Source organism: Stylophora pistillata, chromosome 6 (genome assembly GCF_964205215.1).
Source record: "Stylophora pistillata chromosome 6, jaStyPist1.2, whole genome shotgun sequence".
NCBI classification, from domain to species: domain Eukaryota; kingdom Metazoa; phylum Cnidaria; class Anthozoa; order Scleractinia; family Pocilloporidae; genus Stylophora; species Stylophora pistillata.
The window spans coordinates 16,809,575-16,828,851 of NC_142524.1; the positions used below are offsets into that span (position 1 = coordinate 16,809,575).

At 39.4% G+C, this 19,277-nt stretch overlaps 1 protein-coding gene across 1 annotated transcript; it reads left to right on the forward strand.

Moving 5' to 3' along the window:
- The first annotated feature begins 5,162 nt into the window (after positions 1 to 5,162).
- On the forward strand, positions 5,163 to 11,495 carry LOC148728554 (tauropine dehydrogenase-like). The gene is made up of 2 exons (XM_088763239.1): positions 5,163 to 9,853; positions 10,401 to 11,495. Exons 1-2 carry the CDS (start codon positions 9,752 to 9,754, stop codon positions 10,707 to 10,709), a joined length of 411 nt encoding a protein of 136 aa, XP_088619365.1. The 5' UTR covers positions 5,163 to 9,751; the 3' UTR covers positions 10,710 to 11,495.
- Positions 11,496 to 19,277: the final 7,782 nt, after the last annotated feature.

The window sequence follows — 19,277 nt, forward strand, 5'->3', positions numbered from 1 at the left end:
AGCTCAATTGGTAAGAGCGCTGCACTAGTATCGCAGAGGTCAGTGGTTCGAACCCCGTACAGGCCTGAAATTTTTTTCAGGTCTGATTTTCACTATTGCTCAAATAGTGCTTTACTGCGAAGGATCGTGCTCATATACGACTAGTTGTAGTGTTTGAATTGTTGGAAGAAATGGTCGCTTGGAAATGTAGGAATGGTAAGTTTAACAAACAATTGCAAATTTTGCCGCTTGAATTGAAAGAAAAGTTCATTTGAATTGCTTCCGTATGTATTTCAGACGGTTTTAGATCTACCTGCTTGGTTTATATCTGTTACGCTTCATGTTGACAAGTCTTTCAAAATGGCGGCCAAACTCGGAGATTGCTAAAAATCAGGTAAGTTCGTGGAGTTATAAAGTTTTCCCAAAGGTCGTGCCGCAAAGTTTTTTACTGTAGTTACCTTTTCTGTGGCGTGTTCTTCCTAGCTATGTTAGTTGGATCAGTTAAGAACGCCTCACTTTTTCAAAAATTTACCTTAAATTTTATTGGTTTTCGCGTGTGTGACTTAAGCGAACCGATAAGGTGTCATTCAAGTCTTCCTGTTTCTTTGATTGAAATGTGATGTTCACGAAAGTCGCCTCGATGGATAAGATAGATTTAATATACATGGCTGTGGTATTTGTTTTTTTGCTGAGTTTCGTAGTTTTTTTAAATTGTCCTCCAAAGTTGTCTCAAATTAAAGTCTTGAAAAGTGTCACGAGAGGCCTACGCTCGAGTGAGATTTCATTTCCGTAAAACTTTGAAAAATAAAGAGATCCGATCAAACGGATTGTGGTTTTAGTATAGGCACATGAATGTCTTACAACACACAAGAAATGACGGAAATCTGTGTCTCGAGCAAAATCGACCGGACCGCTTTTACAGAGACACTCTCTTAATAGCTTGATAATCTCCACAGACTAACGTTATTGGACAGAACGATCTCCTTCTTCCTGGGGATCCGGCCACCTCAGGGGGAAATTAAAGAGACCTTTGATTTCCTGTCCTGTAAATCACCGGAAGATTGCATTATATTCATCTTTCTTATAAAAGATATCCAGGAAAAAAATTGTGCAAAGTAATCGTGATGAAATCGCTGTTCTTTTTCCTGAAGAACTTGAAGCAATCCAGATTACATATTAACCATGGGGAGTTTCATTTCAGTTACGAGTTGCACTTTGCGCGTGGATAATGAGTAGTTTGAAAGGTGGAATTTTATGACATTATGATTTCATTGAATCTTTTATTTCGAACTTTGTTTTGATTTTCTCTTTATCAAGACATGGAAAGAAACATTGACTGACTCGCTTGCACTGTGGTGGTGATGTCTCTCGTTATCATATCTTATGCAAATTTTTCTGACAGTTTTCTAACAGTTTTCAGATGATTCGAAATATCTCAGTTCCTGTCACCCGGAAATGACAACTTCCCGAACTTGCTCTTTGAAAGAAGAGGCAACATGTCGTACAAATTGCTATTGTGGCAACTGGGTTTTACATGTAGTAATAGCGCTGACAAGTTGCGATTTATACTCTCACTCTCAGTGTTTACGAACGTTCAATCAAGGTTTTCCTCTCTTTTTTGATTGTTGTTACTTCAGAATGCGAGGAAATCGGCTGAGATATCGAGAAATGTCCATTTCTCGTGTTCTTTGGAGCGACCTGATGGAGAAATGTGGCGTCACGTCATCGTGATAACGTACATGTTTATGACAAATGACCGGTGTTAGGATAGTTTCGTGTAGATCAGCCGACTTTAGCATGTTTGAAATGACAGACAAGTATAACGGTGTATCGTCAGAGGATTTCGAATTGCTCAAATTTGTATGAAAGAACGTACAAGTACTTGGAATCTGAGTGATATGCACACGATTTAAGGTACATGTTTGTAGTTACGTCGGATAGTCCTCCATGAAGGTTGATCAATTTTTTTAAATATTATAGTTAGAGGCGAGTTTTCTCCTTGGGATACTGCTCAGAAGATAACATTCTTTAAAATCTTGCACTTTTCATTTGTCTGAAACGTTTGTTGTTGAGAACATTAGATGTAAACATTACCAATTTATGCAATATCTGCTTTTTGAGCTTCGTTCGCAAATTGCCACGATGAAAAGTAGAGGCCGGCCCGCAGAGATTTTTACATATTTAAAAACTAGAATATTATAACCAACTAAGTGCGTAGTTTCAGTCCCAGAATCGGTGTACTTTTGGAGAAATTTAGACCAACGTTTCCCCAGTTTTACCTTACAGCAAAAATAACCGAAACTGTACCAAGATAAATAATCTATTGGTGTGTTCAGATTCACTCCCTGGGAAAATTGAACGCATCAAAGTAAAGACGAATGATGTCACTATGTATGCTAGAGGTGCCAATCTGTAAAGTTGTATTTAGCTTGAGATAGAGAAATAAACATTTTAGACTTTTTTTGCGATGAAAATGAGGCCTCAGGCCTCGGACAAGCAGCCCTTGTTACCATGGCAACAAGAGTGCTGCAACCTTTAAAAAGAGCATTTTTGTGTATCCCCCCCTGAGTGCCTAACTTCATGCAAAATTTGAGGGGGGGGTGGAAATTTTTCATTTCCCAAGATGTTTGATTCTTACAGAGACACGTTCTCAATGTGTTAAATGCTTTCATTAGACATAACGAGTTTCGATAACACTTAGTTGCCGATAACGAATCTTGGTCGACAACTGGGCCCTAAGGCATTATTAAGATATTATCAAGTCGTAGCTGACAAATCAACAGGAGACTTTGCATCATTATTATTTTGAGAAAGCTTGATATCATTTATTGAGATTCATAATTAGACGCAAGGTAATTAATGGCGATTACCATGGCACCCACCCTCCATTTCAAAATTTTAATCCTTGTTCAAGACATGAAAATATTTTAACGATTTACAAGTGTATGAAATATATTACATCAACAGCGATGTGTTTGACTTCTGCATTGATTTAGCCAGTTTTATCTTATAAGCGTCTAGGATACAATTTCTTGATGGCATGGAATTTCTGCGGTCGCTTTCTTATAAAGGTTATTTTATAGTCTCATGTACTTATCTTCTGCATGGGTTTTTTGAGATTATATATAATGAATGAAGGCGTTGCAAGGTGGTATCTCTGTGTGCTGTTGCTTTGCCATAACGCGCGTGAGAGTTAACTTTTTATTCGTATTTATTGCTTTAGACAGGCAGAATCTAACCTCCAGTTTATATTTTTGGTAAGAGTGAAAGGCCTGAAATTTTATCGAAACTCACAGAAAACGATCGGAGCGAAAGATCTCTGTATGTTTACTTGTAATTTCCTCGGAACATACACAACAGAGGCTAACCATTTCCGGCTTTTACAGCACTGCACACTGCTCCTTATCAATTGCAATGAGAAACAAAAGCGACTTGTCAAGTAGCGGTGACAATATGAAAGAACTTAAGGCGCAAACTCAGACCATGGCATAGCCCCCTTAGCAGCTTGTATTGAAATAACAAATTTCTCTACGGGAAAGAAGAACCCACCAAGATTTGCTTCGCTTCCAACGTGTTTCCTCGTAATTTAGTTGGTAGTAGCGCCCAACTAAAATCTGGGATGCACGGCTTCGAATCTTACAACTGTTAAATGTTGTGTTCCGCCTTCGAGGATAGTTTATTTGCTTAATAGCCCCTTTGAATTTATCGACAAAGGCACTATGCTTTACTAAGGGAGGGATTTTACACAGTGCGCGCCCTGACTGGAGTATAACGATCGGAAAAATAATGGTCTGGAAGCCCGCTATCTACTCTTTGAGAAGACAGTTTTATGGATGATTAACGACTTCCACATAGAAGGTCTTAACAACATATTCTATAGACGTAATCAGAATCTCTTTTTCGTCAAAGAAGTCTTCGTGAGATCTCGTTCATCAATCTTTCTGCTCTCTTCATGCATCTTAAAAACAAAATGATTTTACTTGTTGCACAGGTAATCGCATGATTTTGAGGGCAAATTTAGGAATTCTTATTAACGAGAAAATCATATGATTACTTATTAATAAAAAACATATATATACATGAAATAAAATTGAGATAGCTTTTCCTTATTGTGTAAAAGTGAAGCGCTCGAGTCACGTGCATTTACCAAATTTCATTGTGCGTTCGGTCAAACCCACCGCTTTCAATAAAACAATAATGTTCTGTATGCCTTTTATAAGTTTTTTAACTGCAAAAATATTTAAAACCTAGCTTAACAGGCTATTACATTCTAAATTACTTCACTCAAATACTTGAATTTTCTTCTGCATTGTGTTTCCTGAAAATTGCATTTTTCTCAGCCAGTGCATTACAGTTAACTTTCGCTTGGTTCCGTACAACAAAACATTTCAACAAGCCGTTTTCAACTCTTCCGTCTGTCATTAAACGAGAATGCTTAAAAACGTGAATGCCTGCCGTGCAATGATGAGCAAATTGAGTTCACTCGCTACCAAGCTGTTGATTTGTGGTAACGGGTATGGGATAGCGTCCTCTCTGGCAAGAACTAAAGTTCGTGTGCTGAGTTTGAATCCAGATAAAGCAGAGCGTTAGAACGCGAAAATGCAGACCCAGGACCTTGGAGTTTCTTACATCACAGGGGACAAAAGACAACTTCTGTTACATCGAAAGCCTCGTTCGTAACCAAAAGCCCAGAAACAGCCATGCAAGATGTGAAAATTGTTGTGTTTGTACTCCCAGCATTTGCCAATCAAGTTTTCCTGGATGCCTTAAAACCGTGTCATAAAACCTGGTACCATACTTGCTGGAATGCTGGGTTGACCAGATTTGAAATACAAGTGCGTTACGTGTTGAGTAAGAGAGGAAGGCAATGAACTATCATGAATTTGGAATCTTTACCATGGGCATCTTGGATTACAGAGTTTGGAGCGAAATGCGAAGTTCCTGGCACAAAGGTGACTCTACTAGGAGCCATGAAGGTATTATACGCAATACAGAGAAATTGATGAAATAACATAATTTGTCTTTTCTTTTGTAGCTAGAAGGTGATCACCGCAGACAGTGAACGTACGAGTTATATCCTGTAAAATAACAATTTCTCTAAGTTAATCGGGTTATTACCATGGGGGTCTAACTTTCACGAACGGATTTTAAGAACGCACCTTATTACAATAGTCAAGTTTTAATCCTAAACCCAAACTTCTTAGATTTGATGTATTTGTTAGTAGAGCATAACTGATTTACAGTGAGGTGAATCACTTTGATTATAATACAGGTGAGAACAGATCCACTGAAGACCAGGAGTGGTTGCAATAAAACAAAGGCTGATAGTTTCTTAAGAAACTGTTTAGCGCTGCCGTCGGTGGGGGTAACGAAATAATTTGAATATACCAACAAAGTTGAAATGGTAAATTGGCCACCGTTACGGTTATAAAAGCTGACGTTTCGAGCGTTAGCCCTTCGTCGGAGCGAATAGAGGAATTGTTGGTTGTGTGTGCTTTTAAAGGCAGAAAATGAAGCCACGTGATTGGTGGGAACATGGCAACGAGAAAAACATGAATACATTTGTGGAATGAAAAGCGTTCGTTGATACCTGTGGGATTTAGACTGCTAGTTTGAAAGATGAGCCTTTGTTCAAGAGTTTTGCGGCTTTCCGTGCTACCCAAGTGTAAGGAAAGACCGCAGATTGCCATATGTTTCTTTGAATGATTGGGTAAATTAAAATGGCTAGCGACTGGTTTCGATGTGTCCTTGTCATTCCTCTCCACGTCGCGAAGGTGTTCTCGGAATCAGTCACCTAGTCTTCTGCCTGTTTCGCCGATATAAATCTTTTTGCAATAAGTGCAAGTTATGCAATAGATTACATTGGCGGACGTGCACGTGAAGTGATCGGTGATCTTAATGGGATCGCTTGGGTCCCCATATTTTCTTAGTGTTGTGAATGAAAGGACACATTTTGCATTGTGCACGAGCGCATTTAAAAGTGCCTGGTTGGTCATTAGTCTGAAAAGAACTTCTGACCAAAAAATTGCCAATGTTTTTGTCGCGTTTGAATGAAATGAGCGGAGGCTGCGAAAAGATAGTGCTTGTCTGTGGATCGTTTTGAAGTAATTTAAAGTTTTTAAGAATGAAAAGGAAAGTTAAATGAAAGCGAAATTTAACTGTAATGCACTGGCTGAGAAAAGCACACACAACCCACAATTCCTCTATTCGCTCCGACGAAGGGCTAACGCTCGAAACGTCAGCTTTTATAACCGTAACGGTGGCCAATTTACCATTTCAACTTTGTTGATATATTCAAATTATTTCGTTACCCCCACCGACGCAGCGCTAAACAGTTTCTTTAGAAACTATCAGCCTTTCTTCATTTGCATTTTGATTGCAGCGACCACTAACTTTTGTCTTAGCATTTTTCAATCCAGCATTCATAACAGCGGACCATGCCAAGCATCAAGAAACTCACAAAGGAGCTACGCCAGGAAATCGTAAGTTATCTCTTCCCTTTTCCCCCTATTAGTAAAGATCTAGCATTCCGTTTAGCCATTCTCACTTTTGCCAAAATTAGGTTTTGTAGCCACATAAACTTCATCGGTCGTTGCCTTCATTCTAAAGTTATTCCCAAGGGTTTTCGCTCCAATGTTCATGCATCTTCATTCACCAAACGTACCATCACCAAATTAAGTGCGCCCAAAATTCTTTTTCACGTAACATCATGAGAATTACCCTAAGAGCTATGTGCCAAAAACGTAATCGCCTCACGGAAAAAATCCTACATTGCCGCTCTGAACTTTCCAAAATCTGTCCAGCAGTTTTATTACAATCTATCCGCGCCAAAATTCAGGAAACTAATTCGAAACTTTTCAATCATTTGAACAAAATGAAGGCTCAAAAACTTGACCAACTTATCGGTCCCCAAATCACTAACCACTTATCACCAGAAAACCTCAAAACTGTAGTCAAAACTGTAAATCCGTCCTTAATAAGGGCTTAAATTTCGTTCCCATTTCTAAAACAACGGACAAACTCTCAATTAAACAAGACGTAGAAAAATTCCTTCGCCGCGTTCCATTAAAAGCCTTTTTTAACGACAAAGAGGATGATTCTAACACCTCGAACAAAGACGCTTTCGAAACACTTCAGACTCGAAAATCTAAATGGACTCCCCCGGAGGGTCAGTTCGCATCATTAGACTTTTTTATCCAAAAATGTTACCACGATATCAACAAACTTAAGTTCAATCGTATTACCAAATTTTCCAATCTCTCTTCTGAAGAGTGGTCGGCTCTAAAAAGCCTTAGAAAACGCAAAGACATAGTTATCAAAACGGCCGATAAGGGCGGTTCAGTCGTTGTTTGGCACACCGACCTCTACCAAAAAGAAGCTTTGCGGCAACTTTCTGACATTCCGCTAATTTCATTCCACTAATTTATTCTTGTTTTTCTCGTTGCCATGTTCCCACCAATAACGTAGCTCCATTTTCTGCCTTTAAAAGCACACACAACCCACAATTCCTCTTTTCGCTCCGACGAAGGGCTAACGCTCGAAACGTCAGCTTTTGTAATCGTTACGGTGGCCAATTTACCATTTCAACTTTGTTGATATATCCAAACTTTCTGACACCTTTTTTTATCAAAAGGTCGACAAAGACCTCACTGCCACCAATCAAAACACCGTCAAGAATACGATCAACCAACTCATAACTAAACAAGAATTGCCGGGCACAGCAAAAAATCTCATCACAACCACTCCTAGAACTTGTTGTATTTACTTCTTACCTAAAATTCACAAAACTAACAACCCGGGTCGGCCCATTGTCTCGGCTTGCAGTTGCCCTACCGAGCTTATCTCCAGCTATCTAGACAAAATTATGGCTCCCATCGTCAAAACTTTACCATCATATATTAAAGACAGCCAACACGCTCTTCGAATTTTTCGCGACTTTAATTTCCTTGGCCAAAACAAACTTCTTTACACTGTCATTCCTAATGGCGAAAGTCTTCTGGCCCTTAAAAAATTTTTTGATCAACGCACTGTTAAGGAACCTAAATCTGAAACACTACTACGCTTAAAAAAAAAAAAACAAACAAAACAAACAGCAAAAAAAATTTAATTATTTTGTATTAGATAAGTTAACTTTTCCATGTAATATTTCCCTACCGTCCGCATCGAGGACGATCAGCTTAATTTAGGCGGGGAGGAATGTTGTAGAGCGTTTTCAAGGCTCGATATTTCAAGAATTTTTAGGTTTACCTTTTGTTTTATTAAGTCTCGCCTTTTCGCCCCTACGTGCTATTTTGATGAATCTATAGTTTTGATCATTTATTTTTAGTGTGTGCTTGAACTTGGCTCAGCACTTACCGCGCTAGACATTTTAATCCCTTGTTATGGTTGAAGATAACTAGTTTGCTAGGTGGTCATGTTTGAGTTGGTAAAACTGACCTTGAGTTTTACCCACACTGAACATCCTGTTTTGGAAGTTCCCACGGTTAGCTAACCCAAACATGTCTGTGATTTTTGTATTTAATACTGGAGCACTCCTTGCTGAAAGTAGTAGAAATAAGCGGTGGAACAAGAGAGAGAGAAAATTAGTTGAACTAGAAGCAGCAGTATAGGAGAATAAAGAAGAAAATTACAGAGTCTCAGTACCTCTTGTTAATTTGCCAAGCGAGTGGTAGAACCCCTCAACAAACGTACTGTTAAGGAACCTAAATCTGAAACACTACTACGCTTAGCCGAATTAGTGCTCACACTCAATTGTTTTTCATTCATTTTCATTTAAAACTTTAAATTACTTCAAAACGATCCAGAGACAAGCACTATCTTTTCACAGCCTCCGCTCATTTCATTCAAACGCGACAAAAACATAGGCAATTTTTTGGTCAGAAGTTCTTTTCAGACTAATGACCAACCAGGCATTTTTAAATGCGCTCGTGCACGATGCAAAGCGTGTCCTTTCATTCACAACACTAAGAAAATGTCGGGACCCAAACGATCTCTTAAGATCACCGATCACTTCACGTGCACCTCCGCCAATGTAATCTATTGCATAACCTGCACTTATTGCAAAAAGATTTACATCGGCGAAACAGGCAGAAGACTAGGTGACTGATTCCGAGAACACCTTCGCGACGTGGAGAGGAATGACAAGGACACATCGAAACCAGTCGCTAGACATTTTAATTTACCTAATCATTCTAAGAAACATATGGCAATCTGCGGTCTTTCCTTACACTTAGGTAACACGGAAAGCCTCATCTTTCAAACTGGCAGTCGAAATCGACGAAGGGCTAACGCTCGAAACGTCAGCTTTTGTAATCGTTACGGTGGCCAATTTACCATTTCAACTTTGTTGATATATCCAAATTATTGCAATAAAACAGACACATCATATTGAACAATAGTGGCAAAACGTGAAGTAATCCGCAACTCGGAAAACCTCAGCAGATATTTCGTACCATGGATTTGCCATTTAAACAAGAGCGAAAGGAAATAAATGAAATAAGTATCCGTCAGATTAAATTCGCTTATTCTTCTTAATTGGTGGGAAAATAACGATAACCTCTGTTTTTCTCCTTTTTCAAAGAAAGGAGAGGAAGCGGCACCAAATCGGGATCCGGTTTCAACACTGCAGTATCCCCTAGGACCCCTCCCCACACTGATCGTTTTAGACCACCTTTTAAATGTCCAGTTAATGCCTTCTTGCACACACCAATAAATTACGACGAGTGGAAGAGGTGGAACAGGAAACCATTGGATAAGCCACCTTTGTTCTACAATGGCTCCACCGCGTCAGCAGCAAACCTTGTTTCGAATGTCTGACGAGGTTGTAAACACTGCGAAGCCTTTTGAAGAGAAGACAGGAGTAGATATATCTAATGTAATATGTTCTTCTTTATTTATTTATTTATTTTATTTCTTTTTTCATTTACGTTACCCCTATTCTCTGTTAGGGGAGTTGTAACCTGGAAACCTCAAAGTCAATGCAAAGAAGAAATGAATGAAGTACGACTGCCGTCGTGACCCTTTCATTTTTTGATCATAAAAATTAACGTTGTTACTTATTTTCACTACGTTTCACAGTAACTGCATGTAACAAGATTTTATCAGATTGTAACTTCTGACTTTGTTTGCCAACGTGACTGTAATTTGATGTGTCAACGTCTATCTGGAAAACATGAAATTAAGCTCGCAATTGTAATCAGTTATCAAGATAAAGACAATTTGAAAGGAAAAAACAGACTAGCTATTTTAGAATATTTACTGTGATGTGTGAAGAAGACTTGCACTAAGTGTCCCATTCCACTTTTATTTTTTCTAAGATTTGGAACTTTCCCCCGTGTTATTGGAGGACAATTGAACATTTAGTTTTTCTATAGCTCTTTGATGTTATTTTGTTGACTGAGTTTGAGTGTAATCTGTTTCAGGTGGAACACATTAATCAATGGTGTCTGAGATGTTATCCACAAGACATCTCGGACAAGACCAATCTCCATACTTCGATACAAATTAGTGCTGCCTACCAAGGGTTGAAACATCCTTTAAAGAAAACTGAGGATGGAAAATTCCTTCCCGATCTCACCCATCGATACATGAAGGAGGAAGTACCTTTTGGTTTGGTTGTCATCTGGGGCATTGGAGAAATCGTAGGGCTGGAGACACCAAATATTGACAAGGTACTTATGTGGAGTCAGAAGCAAATGGGAAAGGAGTACCTTGTGGACAGAAAGTCGTAGCACCGTTTGAAGGAAAATTTATACAAATTCTGCTTTCTTTAAAACTTAATATACCTTGTTCATCATAGTTGCATCGAGTGACTCAGTGTAACTTGTTTTTGAGGTTATGAAAAACCTTATTCGAATAAATTGGTCTTGTCGCAAATTTTCATTGGCTTGTGTGTGCCTCAGAGAATTGAGAGGGGAGAGAGTGGAGAGGTGGAGAGGTGGAGGCCTGCTCACGGATCCCCCCCTGGTGAACTATAAAACGAGCTGTCAAGGACTACATGGTTTCGCTTTTAGCTCACACTTAAGATTATTGTAAAGGCTTTAAGCTTACACCGTAAGGTATTGTAAAGGCGCCAACATGGTTGCCACTTTGTCTGGAGCTCTTCGCCTATTTACTATTTTTGGTGTTCTTTTCGTTTTGAATGCTGCCCAAGAATCCTACAATTATCACTCCAGGGGAGCTGAAAGTCCTTGGCTTCTCAAACATATTTTATCCAAGTCCACTACTCCTAAATTTAGAGTTCGCCGGCCGGTGGTGTTGTGGGGCGTCCATGGTCTAACCTTGCTTGCAGTACCGGAGAAATATATCACGCTAGATATCACTATAGATATGGACGTCGAGTCACAACCGGGTCCAGAGACAGCCAGGAGTTTCGGAGGAGTTAATAAGAACTACCCGCGATGTTAATGCGAACTAAGGCAGCGTCTTTGAAATGCTCTGAACTCTTGTCTCTCCGAAACAAAGCTGTCAAGCCATCTCCGGCCGTTCTATCTCAGTTCAAGTCACTCGGCATTCTGAAGTACCGTAGGCAACATAGTGCTCGAATTTCACGATCCACCTGAACCAAGAAAATCCCGGTGATGCAAGGCCGCCGTTTCGTCAAGGCTGAAGGTCGGAAAGTGGATCAGAGTAACTTAATTAACATTCCGCTTGTCAACACAACTTACAAAACATCCACCTCTAAATCAAAGGGTTTCGCTGTCCTAAAATGTTTGTTTACGAACATTTGTGGCTTGTCGAAAACAAAAAGTCGTGTACGAGCACCTGTGGCGCTTGAGGCTGACCTGTGATCTTAGGACATTGATGTGTGTATTGTCAGCGAAACTCATCTTTCCACTAATATGCCGGACGCCGTGGTGAATATCCCAAATTACAATGTGTTCAGGCGGGACAGAGGTTGGGCAGACTTAGACAAAAGGGAAAAAAGGGGTGTTGCGGTCTATGTGAGAGACAGTCTTGAAGTCTTGGATGTCTATCGGTCCAATTTATATGAGTTTATTGCGTTAACAGTGCTGTTGCCATCCGATCACATTATGCTAATTTGCGGCCTGTATAATCCTCCCAAGCATGGCTACCGGGATCTCGACTTAATTAATTATATAATATCTTTTGTGGACCTTGTTTTGAACAAACACCCAGAAGCGGCTATTGTCTGTGGTGGCGATGTAAATCGTTTGGACATGCAAGAATTTAACGCTTTGTCTGGCTGGGATTTCATGGTTGCTTTTCCCACGCGGGGGAACGCGTGCTTGGATAACTGTATGACCAACCGAGCGGATCTGTTCGGTCAAGCATATCCCATACATATGCTTATTAAGACAGACCATGAAGGCTTTGTTTTACCGGCGGGATTGAAACTTAAACCTGTGCGCCGCAAAGTTCTTGTGCGGGAGTGTAAAGAACATCGGAAACATTCATTTACATTGATTTTGTATGGCACTCACTACACTGGACTGGAGTGACGTCCTCAATGCGGTGGACATAAACAAGGCGGTCGAGGTGCTTGAGGAAAAGATTCGTGCAGTGATGAATAAGTTTATGCCGCAAAAATCTGTACGCATGTCATCGCGTGACCCAGTTTGGATGTCCCCATTAGTCAAGTGTATGCTGAGGACTAAGTCCCGTATATCTTTAAACAACAAGGATCGTCTGTCTTTATTTAATAAGCGCATTTCTGAGCTGATAACTGAGAATAGAAGAAAACCGGCTGTCATTGGTAGCGGTGAGTGGTGGAAGGGCGTGGACGCCCTATCGCAGCGTCTCAAGTCATCGTTGATAAATTTGGACAAGAACTCTCTAGTTCGTCTTAACGACTACTTCGCCAACCTGTGCTATGATGACACTTACGTTAGACCTATTGATACGGATATCCCGGACAGTGTAAAGCCCCCGAAAATATCTGAGCGGTGTGTTTGGATTATCTTAGTTCAAGTAAAGAAAACGGCAACGGGACCAGACGACCTCCCGTACTGGATCTGGAAATACTGTGCTGAGCTACTCACACCAATCGTCACTCACGTTTGGAATCTGTCGCTGTCTACTCATACATGGCCAGACTCCTTGAAGAGGGCAAATGTTAATCCTCTCCCCAAAGTGAACATGCCTATAGAGGACTCAGACTACTGTGGTATTAATGTTACTCCCGTTATTGCCCGGTTGTTCGAGAAGGTCGTATATCGTACACAAGCACAGTCAGTCATTGAGAACAACCTGAGCCACACCCAATTTGCATATAGACAGGCGGGTAGTTGCACAAGTGCCTTGCTCGCTATCCGGCACCAGACATACAAGTATTTAGATAGTAGTGACTGTAGCGCAGTGCGAATATTTACCATGGACTTCAGTAAGGCTTTCGATTTTGTGAACCATGCTATTTTGTCTGCCAAACTGAAACAGCTGCCTCTAAATCCGTACATTATCAATTGGTATCATAGTTTCCTCTATGCAAGACAACAACGTTTTTGTTAGTTATAATTTTTTAGGACAGTGGAAATCTGTCAATAGAGGAACCACTCAAGGTAGTGTAAGCGGACCGTATCTTTTTAATATGTTTTGAATGATTTGGAGATTTTTTTTAATGGTTGCCCTGTGCTTTTTAAATATGCCGATGATTCCACTATTCTTTCGCCTATCACTAGGAATAGTGACCCGTCTGCCGACTTAGTAGGACAGTTCTTAACATGGTGTAAAGACAATAGAATGGTCTGCAACCCTTGCAAATGTAAAGAGCTGGTTGTTCGAAAGAAAAATCATAATGTACTCTACTCTGCAATTAATAATATTTCCCAATGTAATAGCTTCGTTTTAATAGGAGTAACTTTACAGAGTGACGGAAAATTTGAAGAACTAAGCTTGTCAAAGCAAACAAGTGTTTACACGTCCTACGAACATTGAGAAAGGAACATTACTCTCAGGCAGAGATTGATCATCTTTTTATATCCATTGTTTTGCCTAATTTTAGCTATGCACTTTCAGTCTATGGGGCATCTGAGTCCGATCTTACGGTTGTACAAAATTTTTTAGACCGATGTCATAAACGCCGTTTTATCTCATTTCCAGTTTTTATCAAAAACCTTTTAAACAAACAAGACCGAAACATTTTGAAGAAACTAAAATCAACGGATTGCCACCCCCTGAAAGACATCATTCCTGTCCAAAAGACATATGTACGTAATCTTGGGAAAAAGGCTGCGTACGCCCGAAAATTAATACACAGCACTTTATGAACATCTTTGTACATAGGTTGATATTTAAGCTCCATTTATTGTAATGACATACTTTTTAATTCATAATATGTATGTAGATTTCTTTTGTAGTTTTTCCGAATTCATTGTAACATAAGATATGTAGTTTTATCTTATGATGGAATAAAGACTTTATAATTATTATTATTATTATTATTATTATTATTATTATTATTATGAGGTACAATGAATATATGAAGTTCATATATTTTGAACTACGGTTGTAGATACGTATGATGCACGATCCTCGCAGTAGAGAGCGCTATTTAGGCGATAGCGAAAATCAGACCTGAAAAAAATCAGGCCTGTACGGGATTCGAACCACTGACCTCTGCGATACTAGTGCAGCGCTCTACCAATTGAGCTAACAAGCCAACTGTGAGCAGGCCGTTAAGTTGATTCGTAATAAACCCGTGATGATAAATCAGGTACAATGAATATATGAAGTTCATATGTTTTGAACTTAACGGCCTGCTCCCAGTTGGCTTGTTAGCTCAATTGATAGAGCGCTGCACTAGTATCGCAGAGGTCAGTGGTTCGAATCCCGTACAGGCCTGATTTTTTTCAGGTCTGATTTTCGCTATTGCATAAATAGCGCTCTCTACTGCGAGGATCGTGCATCATACGTATTATTATTATTATCATAAATGTTCTGTTTTTCAAAAGGATATAACAAGGCCAATGCATGATTTATATTTTCCGTGCTTAAGCATCTAGAATTCAGCCAGAAATAAGCGTCATTGAGAACATTGTTCGTAGCTATTTGAAGTCTATCTCAAAATAGAAATGTTAAGCCTTGCCTCCAACATATCATACGTTTAAAAAATTTATAGAAGAAAGAGTAAATAATCCCGCAGAATTTGAGCCGATGGTTGATAAACATACATCAACTCACAGATAGATAGATAATAGATAGATAGATAGATAGTTTATTCTGATTAAAATCGCAGCCAAAAGCTGAATTAGATTAATCGTTGCAATAGTAAAATCTAATAAAAGTATGAGAAAAATATAAGAAAAATGCACACAAATTAACTACAATTACTATGTATAAATGTGTTCATGAGTCTCTTCGTCTTAGCCAGAGGAACATTAAATTTCCTCTTTCGTCTCAAATTGAGTTCACAGGTGTTATGAGGGGGCAAGAGCTTATACAGTTTATGGTCTGAGTTACAAGTGATGAAATCAAAAAGCTTAGTTGTGATAGACTGCCTGCGTTGGGAGAGGCACAGGCAGCCCAAGCTCACTACTAGAAAAGCGGACGTGACTCTTACCGTGTTGCGTAACGTTTTATATTTATAAAGGTTTGTATGGGATGTTATCGGTTTGCCTTAAAAGAGAGAAAAAAATGTCTTGTTTTGAAATAAAATGGGCATACCTTATTGCCTTGTTGTTTTCTTTGTTGAACACCAACATAGCGCTAACTCGCCGAAAACGCTTCAAAATGGCCTGAGACGCTCGGAATCAACAAAGAAAACAACAAGGCAATAAGGTAAGCCCATTTTATTTCAAAACAAGACATTTTTTCTCTCTTTTAAGGCAAACCGATAACATCCCATACAAACCTTTATAAATATGAAACGTTACGCAACACGGTAAGAGTCACGTCCGCTTTTCTAGTAGTGAGCTTGGGCTGCCTGTGGGAGAGGGTCTCCAAGTTGGCTTGATTTAATGCGTCGTTATATGGAACAAACGGAAAAATGATTCGCATGGCGCGTTTCTGTAGCTGTTCTGACTCAACAGATAAGTATGCGGGAAGCGCGTTGTGAAACACCGGGCATGCGTATTCCATTACTGGGCGGATACGAGTCATGTAAAAGATTAGCAGATCTTTAGCGGGAATACTCGCTCTCTTCAGTTGTTTAAGAAAATATAATCGACTCGTTACTTTTTTACTTATTTCAGCAACATGACGGTTCCACCGAAGGTCGGAAGAAATGTTTAGTCCTAACAACTTAACAGCAGACAGTACCTCTATTGCGTTCCCGTTGATAACAATTGGAGCAAAGTCGGCGGCTGATTTAGCGAACGAAATCCGTAGTTCCTTACATTTCGATTCATTTAGCTGAAACTTATTTTGATTAGACTTGGCAACCAGTAGAAAGACAGACAATAGAAATCGACAGACAGAAGAAACATAAGCAGGGGCGTTTTTGAGACTCGGACGGCAAAAGGAAGAGTTAATTTATTTCTGGCGTGCTATGGCGCCTTGTATCGAACTTCAGGTCGCCGTTTTAGCATTTTAACCCAAATTATTCTGACCAATTAGATAATAATAATAATAATACAATGAATATACGAAAGTTCATATATTTTGAACTGCGGTTATAGATACGTATGAATAGCGTAAATAGCGCTCTCTACTGCGAGGATCGTGCATCATACGTAATAATAATAATAATAACTGTTATTTATATAGCGCTCATATCTTAAATTCATGGCGCTTAAAAACACTGTACGGGGGACTTTACCAGACTTCTAAGCAGTTTACAATGAAATAAAGGCGAATATAACAGATGCCCCCTCCCCTCAATTCCCAGTAAACAGGCCAGACCACATCACAGTAATCTCGTAAAGTGGGTTGTTTAACCAAATCAACTAATTAATAGATGCAGGAGACGGGACCTCCATTTATTCGTCCCTATCCGAGAAGACTAGAATATCTAACCATTTCTTGATCGATGTTATAGAAAGGTAGCATATTCTTCTCAATTATTTTAAGACCCTGAGTGTTGGTCCGGCCGGGGCTCGAACCCTCGACCTCCCGCACAACAGTTCGGCGCTTTACCGATTGAGTTAACCGGGAGGCGGTAGAGAGCACCGGGAATGACAGCTTCTGACCTCCAGCTGCCGTCCGCGGCTTAAACGTATTTGTTTTGAAAGTCAACTCTGTTGCGTTTCAGTTATTATGTATTGCAATTAACTGATTCATATTCATATAGGGAACGAAAGGAGCTGCGGTGAGGAAATTGCTTCAATTTCCATGGATTCATGAATTGAATACAGCGCTATGAAATATCGAGTAATACTTTTCAAGTTCGCATTATTGTGGGAAATTGTAAGCGGAAGTCAGTATTGTGCTCTATATGAACGCGACTTAAATATATAAAAATTGGAAGAAAAATAACTTGGTGCTGAGAAAAAAATAGCGCAAAAGAAGGGATAAAATATCAAACAGGGAAATCAAAGGGAATTAGACAAAAAAAGGGCTAGTCCGATCAATCATCTTAAAGTGTTGAACTCAGTAGGTTACAGGGTGACATGATTTCCACTTTTTCAGTTTATTCTAGACTTTCACTCCTCGAGTTGTCGTAAATATAATTAGAAAAATAGCAGTGGTCCTTACGGTGATACACTACCGGCTTCGTGCCTAATTGTTCACTTCATCAGTTGACCCGTGCGGCGCTGTGCGCGCAATTCTTTAGAAAACCATGATGAAAACTGGCGTGTGTAGGTAGGACCGGAAGGGTGCACGTCAGCCGGTTCGGGGAAGACCTGTCAGGGTCCGCACTTGTTGCATTTTTCGAGAACTTAAATTACAATTTTGGACATCAACTTAAAAGAGTTATAGTTGAGAACGTAAGCCGAGTTTTTCGAAGAATTGTTGGCTTCTTTTTCTGTCTGAAAGAAATGTAGAACACTTTTTATTGTAGAGTCTTTTTTGTAGTAATCCAGTGCGCGCCGTCTTATGTATATAATTGAATCCTATTTAGGTTCAAAACTGATTTCAAACTGATGGTAAAGACTTCATAAGGATCTCACAAATAACTCAAACATCCAAACTTTTTTTGTGTAAGCCAAACAAGAATACTAATGTGACACCACCTCAAAGTCAACAGGCAAAGTAAGCACGTCCACCAATGGAAGGTAGACAAGACTGTCAAAATCAGGAATCTCATCGCGATAGCTAAAACCCAAATATATTCGGGCTTTGAATTCAAATCTTAACTAAATTGTAGATGTAAAGAAGTCGCTAAAATTATAACTACCTTAGTAATTACTTCGCAACACTTGTCCAAACTACTCTCCACTTCCAATCTCCAGAAGTATACAAGAAAGCAAAGAAAGGCTATTCTCCATTGTAACAGCCCTCCAGGAATGGAACAAGTAAATCATACATTCCAACCATTAGCGGGGTGTGATAATTCTTGATGTTTTAGTTTCGTTATTGTTTAAACACTTCTGGAGGACTGCAGTAAGAAGCCCGGATCTAGAAATTAAAACAGATACGAGTCATTTCCCGTCAACATGAAGGTGGTAGCATACTGCAAGTATATGCTTTCACAATTTTAGAGGAGAACTCGCAATATGGACGTAAAGTTTATTAGCAAAACTTTCCTGATACCAACACAAAGGATATTGGTCCTAAAGTTGGGTGGTACACGTAACTTGCAGAAAATTGTTGGTACTAACTTTCTGGCTTTCAGCTTCGCGTTCAGTGTCTTGGGTAATTGTTTGTAAAGTGGATTTTATCGAAGGAACCTCTTCTTCTTCCTTGATTTTTCCTCGAAAGGAGAACCGAATAGGATCCTAGGTTCTGAATCGCTGTTTTCCACTTGCAAGCTTTGCCTCATTAAATTCATTAACTGAAGTTCTCTTTTATGCAGTTGAAATTGTCATTTAATGACTGACTACCATCTTTCAAACCTGCAGTCTAAATCCCACAGGGATCAACGAACGCTTTTCATTCCACTAATTTATTCGTGTTTTTCTTGTTGCCATGTTCCCACCAATAACGTAGCTCCATTTTCTGCCTTTGAAAGCACACACAACCCACAATTCCTCTATTTGCTCCGACGAAGGGCTAACGCTCGAAACGTCAGTTTTTGTAATCGTTACGGTGGCCAATTTACCATTTCAACTTTGTTGATACATCCAAATTATTACCTGAATAAAAGGCGCACTAAACCCGTCATTATTGATGTTTCCTCTCACACTTAGTGTAATGAATTTAAAATGTTTCATTCAAGGGTTGTCTTTATTTCCATTTACTTTTGTCTTGAAGGCTCTATGATCGGAAAAAGTGGTATTGCTTCTTGAATTTTATTTTTGGTT

Excerpts from the sequence above, each read along its gene's own strand:
- LOC148728554 (XM_088763239.1), top strand. The coding sequence starts at position 9,752 with ATGGCTCCACCGCGTCAGCAGCAAACCTTGTTTCGAATGTCTGACGAG. Across the intron at positions 9,854-10,400 it reads CAGGAGTAGATATATCTAAT|GTGGAACACATTAATCAATG; the intron begins GTAATATGTTCT and ends AATCTGTTTCAG.